This window comes from Drosophila innubila (assembly GCF_004354385.1).
Source record: "Drosophila innubila isolate TH190305 chromosome 3L unlocalized genomic scaffold, UK_Dinn_1.0 0_D_3L, whole genome shotgun sequence".
In the NCBI taxonomy this organism is placed as follows: Eukaryota; Metazoa; Arthropoda; class Insecta; order Diptera; family Drosophilidae; genus Drosophila; species Drosophila innubila.
In genome coordinates this window covers 5,523,643-5,535,829 of record NW_022995376.1, presented here as the reverse complement: position 1 = coordinate 5,535,829, position 12,187 = coordinate 5,523,643, and the positions used below count along the sequence as shown (strand labels likewise).

General features: G+C 41.0%; 2 protein-coding genes across 2 annotated transcripts; both read left to right on the top strand.

The window, feature by feature from the left end:
- The first annotated feature begins 4,115 nt into the window (after positions 1 to 4,115).
- On the top strand, positions 4,116 to 9,455 carry LOC117786910. The gene is made up of 4 exons (XM_034625328.1): positions 4,116 to 5,852; positions 6,469 to 7,389; positions 8,008 to 8,306; positions 8,369 to 9,455. The coding sequence occupies exons 1-4, from the start codon at positions 4,116 to 4,118 to the stop codon at positions 8,970 to 8,972; spliced, it is 3,561 nt and encodes a 1,186-aa protein (XP_034481219.1). The 3' UTR covers positions 8,973 to 9,455.
- Positions 9,456 to 10,794: 1,339 nt separating this feature from the next.
- On the top strand, positions 10,795 to 11,911 carry LOC117786909. Its single transcript, XM_034625327.1, has 3 exons — positions 10,795 to 10,840; positions 10,899 to 11,043; positions 11,179 to 11,911. The coding sequence occupies exons 1-3, from the start codon at positions 10,795 to 10,797 to the stop codon at positions 11,909 to 11,911; spliced, it is 924 nt and encodes a 307-aa protein (XP_034481218.1).
- Positions 11,912 to 12,187: the final 276 nt, after the last annotated feature.

Here is a 12,187-nt window from a genome sequence, read left to right as displayed (position 1 = left end):
GAGAGTTTGAAATTTTCGTTAAAGTGTCAAGGGGTAGGTATGGAAAAATATGACAGTGATGACCAAAATATCGAATTTTCTAAGTTATTAAGATTTTGATGCAGAATCAAAATAGAGGCCAAATAATGATCAAAATGATGTTCCGCATGAAAATCGGTTAAGTTTTGGCAAAGTTATGAGAGTTCGAAGTTATTGATGAAGTGTTAAGGGGTAGGTATGGAAAAATATGACAGTGATGACCAAAAATCTGAATTTTCTAGGTAATTAAGATTTTGATGCAGAATCAAAATAGAGGCCAAATAATGATCAAAATGATATTCCACATTAAAATCGGTTAAGTTTTGGCAAAGTTATGAGAGTTCGAAGTTATTGATAAAGTGTCAAGGGGTAGGTATGGAAAAATATGACAGTGATGACCAAAATATCGAATTTTCTAAGTTATTAAGATTTTGATGCAGAATCAAAATAGAGGCCAAATAATGATCAAAATGATATTCCGCATGAAAAACGGTTAAATTTTAACAAAGTTATGAGAGTTTGAAATTTTCGATAAAGTGTCAAGGGGTAGATATGAAAACATATGACAGTGATGACCAAAATATCGAATTTTCTAAGTTATTAAGATTTTGATGCAGAATCAAAATAGAGGCCAAATAATGATCAAAATGATATTCCGCATGAAAAACGGTTAAATTTTAACAAAGTTATGAGAGTTTGAAATTTTCGATAAAGTGTCAAGGGGTAGGTATGAAAAAATATGACAGTGATGACCAAAATATCGAATTTTCTAAGTTATTAAGATTTTGATGCAGAATCAAAATAGAGGCCAAATAATGATCAAAATGATATTCCGCATGAAAATCGGTTAAATTTTGGCAAAGTTATGAGAGTTTGAAATTTTCGATAAAGTGTCAAGGGAAAGTGCACAGTAAAATCGTAAAACAAACATTGAGACTTATCGATAGTATAAAATTTTGGATATTAGAGTCGATTAGTGGCTTTGAAGTAGTTGATTTTTAAGCACCCTTTTGCCAAGATCGACCTAAGCTTAATTCGATAAATTTGCAATTAAAAGATCAATTGAAACCCTGAACCCAAGATTACACTGTCACTCTGATTAGCTGTCACTTATCTGCAAGCAAGGTCCGCAGCTTAAGGTCAAGTTCAAGCGGCGGATATGGGGGAATTTACCAATAAATATTTAACTAACTGAATTCACACTAATTTCTAAAATAAGATCGGAAGTGCCTCCTCCAAACAAGCCTCAAACATTGACTGAGTCAACGAAAAAAAACCCGATGGCCAATACATTGATTGATAATAGCAACACGAACTGCTGAACTCCGCGAAACTGTTTGACAAAACAGCTAAAAGAGAAGAGAAATGATTAGGTTAATTAGCATAATTATCGTGGATCGGCCTGTTTACACATATTATCAGCTTTCTTGGAATGGTTAACATAAAATGACTTTAAATGCCGTCTGGCAATCGGCTGGAAGGTCAATCACACACTCACAAACCGAGTGAGTAGCTTATGAATAATAATCACAACATCACTGACCACACACAATATGGTAAGAGTAAATGGCTAACGAATCATCAGCATTTGGCACGCGTATGTTTCTTTTTTTTTTTTGACAATAATGTCGGGAAGCTTCAGTCTCTAATTTTTATTAACTTCGGGTAATTCCGCTTAAGATACAGCTTTGATTCACAATAAGCTCTCGTATACACTTAAACTGTAATTGAGTGATATGAATGACCGACTGAGGTTTGTACTGACATTGGGGTAAACACGAGCAAACATGGGCAACACTTTTGACTCTACGAAATATGGCTTTAAAGTGTGCCAGATCCGGTTTGAGGCGATGCCCTTTATGAGTATTATTTTTTTTTGGGTTTGTTGATTAGTCAGCGCCCCAGTTGCCCCTCTTTGGGTCACTGTGACCCAATTAATAATTGCAAATTTCATAATCTGTTATTGTGTGAGTATTACACAAAAAAAAAAACCTGCGCCTTTTACGGGAACTAGAGATGATATGAAAATTTTTTTTTGGACATTTATTCAGCCCACATGAAAGCATGAAGCGCTAATTTGGTCTCAAGAGTTTTCAACATATTTTTGATGAGACAACTTTTGTTTACAAGCGGTAGATTGCAACAACTGAAGTCATTTAATTGTGGCTGTGTGATCATTAAGCAAAGGTTTCCGCTTAGACCCCATCTTAGCCTTCGCTGATACGCAGAATGCAACTCAAAATTTAATTTAAATGAAAAAAAACCCAAAAATATCCAAATATTGCTTTGACGTCATAGCAAGAAAATGAATCCCTCCAGCGTTGAGACCGCTAACTTGTTGCCAAACTGCCGCGGAGACCGCTCTCTGTTTTTGTTTTGAGTTAACAATTTGCAAAAGAGCACCACCGAGCACCACCGAGCACCACCGAGCGCAGCAGCAGCGACGTCGGCGTCGCGCATGCGCAGCTTGCGTATAAAACGCGCAGTTCGGTTGAAAGCGAAATCAGTGAACGAGTCGACAACAAACGTAACAGACATACAGAAAGTGACAGTGGTGACAGTGAAAGGATAAACCACTTACATAAGGATTACAACAAAATATATATATTGCAGTTGGCATATTTAAATAATACACAAAAAAAGGTTAGTAAAAGTGCCTAAGTGTAAAGTGTAAAAAATAATAAGCGACAAATTAAAAAAATAATTTGCAAGTGTTGAAAGAAAATAATAAAACAGAGACCAACAAAGTGTATCCCATTTAATATCAACTTGCAATTAGTGTTCGATTTATAATCGATATAGTTTAACCCTTGACTCAAGTCAACGACCCGAATATAAAACTTTCACTGCAAATGCAAAATTCCAAGACAAACCCCGCACAAATTGACTTTATTTTCCCAACTTTAAGCAATTTGCAATGCAACGTTGCACACGACTTCCGTTTGGAGGCGCAGCCTCTGAGAGGCGCTACAAATTTCGCTTTATATAACTGGCATAAAAACGCTTTAAAGATCGCCAGACAAACTCAACCCACGCCTCGGAAGGAAAAACACAATTACAATTAAGATAGTAAAGTTAGTTAAGTCGCAAACATGAAGATTGAATACCCTTAAAGACCTCTGTAAATTTTTATCACAATTCAAATATAAAGCTAAATATTTTATTTTCTTAGATAAAAACAGTATTGTTTTTATGTAGGTGTAATAGTTATAATATGCTCAAAAACGAAATAGATTTCAATACAAAAATACACTGTTTAACCGGTCGTTATTTTGACAGCTTTTTAGTAAACTAGCCTGATTTTAATTAAATTTTAAATAAATTTTAAGATTTTTTATTTGGGAAACACAAAAGTTTTACAGAGAAAACTATATTTGCGATCGATTATTCCTATGACAATTCGGAGTATATAAAATTTTTTACAGTTTATTTATTTAAAAGAACCAATTAAAAAATTTAAAAAGTTATAATACCTACTAATATTCAATTTAAAACCGTTACACATATCATGCCAATATTATAATACCCTCATTAAGGGTATATAAAAACGAAAATGACATAACATATAACAGAGGCAATAAAGAGAGGGGAAATGTAGGGAATAAGAGTGGAGAGAGGGAGTTGTAAGAGTTACGAAAATGCATAAAAGCGTAAAGTCTGCCTTGACAGCCAGACAGAGATCAAGTTGAGTGATCAGTTTGCTTGCCAAATCTCAACTCAGTTAAAATTACCTCATATGTGCAGGTTGGGGGCGAGGGAGGGAGGGTAGAGAGCAATGGCGACTCTGGCAAAAGCTTCCACGGTCTGCGACCTCGAACAAAGTAAAAGTCTCATTTCATGTTGAAAGACTCCAACGTAAATGGAGGCAACCGAAGTTGTGAGTCAGCGTGAAGATTTCAAGATGTTGGCGTAAACCGGTTGCGATTGCCACAGAAAGAGTGAAAAAGAAAAGACAGAGAGAGTGAAAGATAGAGAGAGAGGGAGAGGGAGAGAGGTGTAAATTGGCACAATGGCCAGCAGTTTTTTGGGGTAATGGTGTCAAGTGAGATTATGTAATAATAACCAAAACCTTGCCTTTCTTCCACTTCACAGACACAATGAGATTGAGAATGGATTGGATATTAATTTTGGCGGCCAGTGTCACATTGATTGCCGCCGACTCCAATTGGGGCAATGAATGGGCGCCCATGGAAGCGGACTCCATGCTGAGCCGACGCTCTGCTGACCCCAATCCTCCCGCCGAGGATGCCCAGGGACGCAACTATGCCGTGCATGAGAGCACTCAGAGCAATGCCACCGAAATTGATACTGTTATTGATCAGCTGATCAACTCCAGACGCGAGGGTCGCAATCTGGGTGAATATGATGCCGTCTATGCCGATGGCAACATTGATCAGGCCCTGCAACAGGGCAACGATCTGCAGGCTCGCAATCTGATCCGTGATAAGCTCTGTGGCTTGGGACTGATGAGCTGCGATGTGGAGGAGAAGCGTCCGTTTTACTCGACCATCTATGCCCAAGGACCTCCACCGCCGTCGGCCTTTGGCGGCGGTCCCTATGGACCAGCCAAGCCCATGCCACCACCCAGCTACTTTAATGGACGTCCACCAATGGGAGCACCACCATCCAGCTCCTTGAACTCCTTTGGACCACCACGCAAGGTGGGCTATGAGAGCAACTACAAGCCCATGAACAGTTTGTACAGACCTGGCGGTGGTCAGTTCGGTGGTGCTTATCTGGAACACCCACCACCATCGGCAATCGATGGCTCTGACGGTGTTACCTACTCCAAGCCACCACCTGGTGCTCTTATCTACGACAGCAAGCCACCTGGCCCAATTTACACTGGCGGCTCCAACGGACCAGTCTACAACGGTGCTCCCAACGGTGTTCCTCCCTACAACTTTGAGAATCCCGAGAAGCTTCAGGGTGGCAGCTCCTCCGTCAACGGTTTCTACAGCCAGCAATCTTCTTCATCCTCATCAAGTGCAACTGCTTCCAGCAACAAGGTGGTTGTCGGTGCTCCACTCGATGCAGGACTCCAGCAACATGTCCATCATCACTATCACCATGTGGAGGGCGGCGAGGGTGCCCATGTGCCCAGCGTAACGGTACCCATTGGTGGCGGACAAACCATTAATACCGACTTCAGTGCCTTGGCCCAATCCTCAGCCACATATACGCCACAGGCTCAGGCTTCCAGCTCGGGTTTCACACAGTCCAATGCCTTCAACGCCGGTTTCAATGGTGCCTCCCAAGGGGGTCTGCTCTCCCAGGGCTACAATCCCGCCCAGAAACCCAATGGCGATCTGTACAAGCCCACATCTGGTCTTGGCGGCTACGGCAGCAGCTCCAGCCTTTCCCAGTCGAATGGTTTTGGTCAGAACGGATTCGGTGGCTCACCCAGCGGCAGCTACCACAGCCAGAATCCCGATTACTACAAGAAGGAGTTGCAGAGTGGTGCATCCGGCAGCTACAACGGACTCTCCACCGGATACGGCAGCCAGAATCAAGGTGGTCTTTACCAAGGTGCCGGTGGTTATGACACTTCCCGTCAACAGATTGTCGATTGCCAGTGTGTGCCCATCTCCCAATGTCCTGCCGCCGATCGCATTGGACGCAAAGAGGATTTGATTCTGGCCATTGATCCCAGAAATCTTGGCAAGGAAATCGAAGCGTTGAGTGATGATGCTGTAAATGCCACCAGCAAGGCTGACACCAAGGAGACCAAAGAGGAGGAGAAGAAGGACGATGAAAAGAAACGTACTCGCCGTCAGACCGATGCTGATAACAAGGAAGATGACACCGGAGATCTCTCTTTGGATGCCCAAGGGGTAAGTTAAGTTTATTACTCAGTCAAGTCTAGAATCCCTAGGTGAAGTTACTGCCCGACTAATGCAATTCACCACATAGTTAAATGCTCCCTAGTTGAGTGACTAATCTATCACACACAACTACGCTAGTGATGTAAATCGGTACTAAAATATTTATATTGATATCTGCGTTAATATAGCAAAGGTAGATCGATTTTAAATTGTATATCGATCTTTAAGACAGGAAACAATTTCCCAAAAAAAAAAAAAAAAAAAATGACGGAAAGAGCTAGGTGAGCTCTGCTGGGATGGGTATAATAATACCCAGAGATACCCATCAATTTAGATTTCCATCACTAACCTACTCCACCCAACTCAAACCACATTTGATCAACGCCCCACGCTCCAAACTCAACTCAAACACAGGCCAGGTCCAAACTAAAAAAAAAAAAAAAATAAAACAAAAAAAAAACCAATCCCCTCCGCTCGTCGTCGTCTTCTGGTTGGTTGCCACCGAAGGAGAGATCGTCACTAATCCAACTGCAACTGCAACTAAAACCAAGCTAACCACGCACGGGGTCAAAAGGTCGCACCTCCAACGTCCAGCCAGCCTAACATCGTGTCCTTCTTCCTGCAGCGTCAATTGCCCCTCGGACAATCTGCGCTGGGTCTGCCAGCTCTTCAAGCTCTTGAGCTGATACAGCGCAAAGTTCTGCCCACATATGGTGTCAGCTTTGGCTTGCCTTATCCCACTTCCGGACATCCAGGCGGCTATCCCTCGAATGTCCTGGGCGATTATTATCCCGCGCAGAATCCACATTTTGGCGCCTTGGGGCCAAATGGCTTGAATCTTGGCCTGGTCAATGTCAATCCACTTGTCTCGCTGCAAGTGAGCAAAACGGATTATGGCGAGAAGGTGGTGAAGCCACTGGTGAATCTTCATGTGACGCCCAATGAGAATATCATACAGAAAGTGGGAGCTTTCTTCAAGAAGAAGCCCAGCGAGGTGCACAATACGCATTATCATCATCACGAACACTTTGGCGGCTATGAGCATGAGCATCCACCGCACCACCAGCACCACTACAGTGAGCCACACAGTTATGAGAGCCTTGGACCTTATAAACATTTCGATGTGGAGATGGTGCACAGCACTCCAATCTTTGAGTATCACAGTGGTCCCTCGCTACAGCCGGCAGTTCAGCATTATCATCACTCTGATCAGCACTTTGAGCATCACTCTAATCACCACTCTGAAGCTCCCTTTGATCACTCCTTCAACTCAATATATCCTGGCTCGGCTCCTGCTGATATTGGACCCAGCGGCTTTGGCAGCTACAGAGATTATTCCCAGCACTACGAGCGCAGTGTAAACGTCACTGAACCCGAGTGGTCAACTCCTAGTCGACGTGGCAAGCAGCTCAATTTGGGGCAACTTCATAATATACCAACACAAGCACCTGGTGCGGCAGAGGGAAGTGATTATGTCACCTTTCCACATGATCGCAGAAGACGCAGTGTGCAGGATCAATCTGAGTTTGAGTTGAAAGCGGAGCAGGTAAACTTGAGGCAACAAATCAAATGAAGCCTGATCACATGAAAATCCCATATTTTTTAAACTTTATTTCTCACTAAGTTTAAAAATTTTTTAAGTCGAGAATCACAATCTTAATTCAAGTACGATTTCTTAAGTTAGAAGATTTACTTGATTTAGGATGCTTAAATAATTTGTATGCTCATTTCCAGAGATTCAAAAAACTAAAATATTTTTATACTAAGCCGGTCTATTATAATAACCGCAAATTTGACCCACTTGCAGTTCTAATTTTCCAAAAAGCCGTTGTATAGCGCCTAAATTGTATAAGTTATGTTCTGTGAGAATTTCAGCCTTCTAGTTCTTACCGTTTAGGCTCCAGAATGATTGACAGTCAATCAATAATTCAGTCAGGACAAAGAGTTTTTATATACATATACAGGGGTGCAACCGAAAACGAAACCAACCGAAAATCTCTCAAATCTCCATACATTTTTGGGAGATTTTCGGTTGGTTTCGACTTCTGTGGCACACCTGATAAAGATAAAATTTTTAAAAATTAAATTTTTTGTTCGGTTCTTACAACCAATTAAAATAATTTTAACTTAAATTAATCCTCTTCTTTTTCCTTTGTCCTTGCAGCGCGCTTATTATGGCAACCGTCCTGTGGAGAAGACTTGCCGCATCAATGAGGTTTGCTGCCGTCGTCCACTGCGTCCACAAGCTCCTCCACAGCAGCTGGGACGTTGCGGCACTAGGAACGCAGCCGGCATCACTGGACGCATCAAGAACCCGGTTTATGTGGATGGCGACAGTGAGTTCGGTGAATATCCCTGGCATGTGGCTATTTTGAAGAAGGATCCCAAGGAATCGATCTATGCCTGCGGTGGCACACTCATCGATGCCCAGCACATCATCTCAGCTGCTCATTGCATCAAATCGTAAGTGGAATCTTAAAAAGATTTAAAGTAATCCTCAGCTTATCAATTGCTACGTATTACAGACAAAATGGCTTCGATCTGCGTGTGCGTTTGGGCGAATGGGATGTTAACCATGATGTGGAATTCTTCCCCTATATTGAACGTGATGTTGTCTCCGTGCACATTCATCCTGAATACTATGCCGGCACTTTGGACAATGATCTGGCCATATTGAAGCTGGATCATCCCGTTGACTTTACCAAGAATCCTCATATTAGTCCCGCCTGTCTGCCCGATCAATATTCCGACTTCACCAATGCTCGTTGCTGGACCACGGGTTGGGGCAAGGATGCTTTTGGCGAGCACGGCAAATACCAGAACATCCTGAAGGAGGTGGATGTGCCAATTCTATCCCATCATCAGTGTGAATCCCAACTGCGTAATACTCGTCTCGGCTATAGTTATAAACTCAATCCTGGCTTCATCTGCGCTGGCGGTGAGGAGGGCAAGGATGCCTGCAAGGGAGATGGCGGTGGTCCTCTCGTCTGTGAGCGCAATGGAGTCTGGAACGTTGTCGGTGTCGTCTCCTGGGGCATTGGCTGCGGTCAAGTGAATGTGCCCGGTGTCTACGTTAAGGTGTCCGCCTACTTGCCCTGGATCCAACAAATCACCCAGAGCTACAAATGATTAACAACTGTCCGCACAGAGGCAACCACAGTCACCGCCTATCATGCAATGGAATCTGAGGAAATCCAATTAGATGTTGACGACGCCTCCGACCAATTTGTTTTTCACTTTTGAAGCAGCCATTTCAACTTCCTTATATAACTGTCCCCTCAATCTCTGTATTTTTATCTTTTTTTTTAATTTCTATTTTTATTTTCCATTTGTATTTATTCGATCACGTTTGTTGGCCCACTCGAATTACCGTTACCATTACGTACTCGTTAGCTATTTAGACCTTTTTTATTTTCTTATTATCTTGTTACCTTGTTATTATGAGTTATTGTTACAACCCACGCACACACACACACACACACACGTTTGTCACACACTCCACAAAGTCGCTCATTAGATAAGACTCGAATTATGGCCGGAAATTCCCCGCAAGTGCCTTATGTATTGCAGTCCACTCATGTTCCGACACAATCCGAATTGTATCGTGTAAAATAGTTGTGTTTATATTAATTAATTTATTATTTATACTTGTAATAAATTAAAAACTATTTAAATAAATTAATTTATGAAAAAATTATGTTTCCGTTTTTTTATTTATTATCAAATTAGGAATATTGTGAGAATTTAACATGACAAATTTTCCCAAAACGTTCCATATAATTTTATTATAACCTTTCAATTTATTTTAAGTGAATTCGCAAATCATTCTATAGTATTTAGTATAAAACTTCAATCCAAATTATTGACTGAGACTTGAACAGGACAATTAATTTCGGACAATTTAAAAAAATATTATTATAAATTTAAAATTAAAATATTTTTGTGGTTTTCGTATAATGGATCCAGATTATTTAATTTTTATCAGTTTATTTCGCACAATTTAAGAAAATATTATTATAAATTTAAAAGTTTGTGGTTTTATTATAATGGTTCCAGATTATTTAATTCTTATCAATTTTTATTTCATACTAAATTGAATACTATTGTAAAGCTTAAATGTGACAAGTTTTCCGAAATAGTTTCCACTCTGATTACATAAAATCCCACTAACAAGAGCATTCAAAATTTGATTTTCGTCTCCAGTTCATGGAAATAGCTAAATCTCCCTTTGAAGATTAACAGTGGTAACCACTCTATAAATAAATTCTCCATGTGTACTAACGTTTTTCTGAAAGTATTCTATGTTATACATAGACTTCTATGAAATTGAAGATTAAATGGACTGTGCCTATTTCCAAATTGAATACATTTCCTAGAAATTTGGTCTTAAAATGTTCATCTGTCTATTTATAATTTATTTAAAATGCTTTCCGCTCTCATAATTGAATTACAGCATTTTCGATTACAAAGATTATTCAATATGTTCGAATTTCTTGTTATAATCCAACTAAAAAGTCGAACATAAAAACCCTGTTGCAAGTGGATTTCCATTAAAAACACTTTTGGATCAATTACAATTGGGCGTAATCTGAAAATGTAAATGTAAATTAAATTTTTTAACATTAAGCCACCACAGATTGGCAGCTTTGCACCACCCATAACCACTCAAAAGCTAACAGCCGTGGAAAACAAAACTTTAATGGATCCCACAGAAATCGTAGACTATATGGAAGTGTTTCCTTAAGTGTGTGGTATTCAAATCGCCAAAAATTCGTATTATAATATTATAATCACATGTTGAACACCCGTTAAACTCAAAAACCGCAACAAACTTTCCGCACTACTAAAAATTTATGCACCACTGAAGTTGCTTCAACTTTGGGGCAAGTATAAAATCCATGTGGCCATTGAGAGCGATATTTAATGCAGTTTTAGCAGCTTCAGGGAGAAGATGTACACCAAGGAATTTAGATGTCTGCTCTGCCAGTTGCTTATAGGTAAGAAATTTGTTGATAAGAAAAGACAATAAGGATTAAAGTGCGGATTAATTGATAGCGCTGCTGTGCGTCGAGACCATGGGAAGACTGAACAAACGTAATGGATTCTACTACAGACAACAGCATCCACAACAGCATCCACAGCCACAGCTGCAGCTGCAGCTGCATCAAATTGGCAGCTACTTTGAGCCCACGTTTCCAGGGTATGATGATGTGGAAGAGCAACATCAGCAACAACATCAGCAACATCAACAATATCCACAACATCAGCAACATCCGCAGCACCAGCAACATGGCAGCAGCTCCAGCTCAAGCTCCAGCTCTAAGAGTCACTCCAGCTCTGGAGGAGAAGCGGGCAAGACAGGTTATAGCATTGGCAGCGGATTACGTTCCATAGCACAGGGATCTGCGGATCAGGCTTACAGTGCGGTGGCCAATCAACATGCAGCTGCCAAACAGGCGGCTTTTATAGCCAAAAACACCTTGGCTCAGGCTGCCTCACAGGCAGCAGCAACGGCACAGGCAGCCCTCGCTGGCAAGCAAGTGATTCTACAGGAATTGGAGCAACAGGCAGCCGAAGCACAGCGTGCCCTCTCCCGCGAACTGGAGCAACTGAAGGCGGCCAAGTTGTCGGCCAAGTTGGCACAACAAACTGCTCAGGCGGCACATCATCACATATCCGTGTTAACTGCCGCGGTGAACAATGCCAAATCCGTGGCCGAACAGGCGGAACAAACCTCTACGGAGGTGTCCAATCAACTGGCATCGCAGGCAACAATGGTGGGTCAGGCCAAAAATCGAGTGGAACAAGTCGAGGAGCAACTGCACCAGGCGCGAGTGGATTATGCTGCCACCAAGGAGTCGGCCCTGAAGGCCTCATCCTCGGCAGCTGCTGCCCAAGTAAATGCATCCAAGGCAGGAGCACATGCAACAATTGGTCTACACGAGAGTGCCAATCAAAAGGAGCATCGTCACGAGGAGGATCTCGAATCCTATGACGAGCCAATAGACACAAGTGGTTCGGGACACTCGGATAACGATGCAATCGAGGAGCATCAACACGATGGCTAGTCCACAATTGTAAATATATCTATGTATATATATTTATGTAAATTATAGCAATATTAAAGCCAAATACACAGATATACAAATGTTAGAAAAAAATTTTTTTTTTTGAAAATTAATTAAGTTTACTTTTACAGTAAAAAGATTTAATTATGAATTTTGGGGGCAATGCATATAACAAAATCAGTTGAATATATCGCAGTAAATTTTTCAAGTACCTCAACATATACTCGTATTATTTGTATATTAAGTTTGTTTAAGTTGTTTGCGTTTAAAATTTAT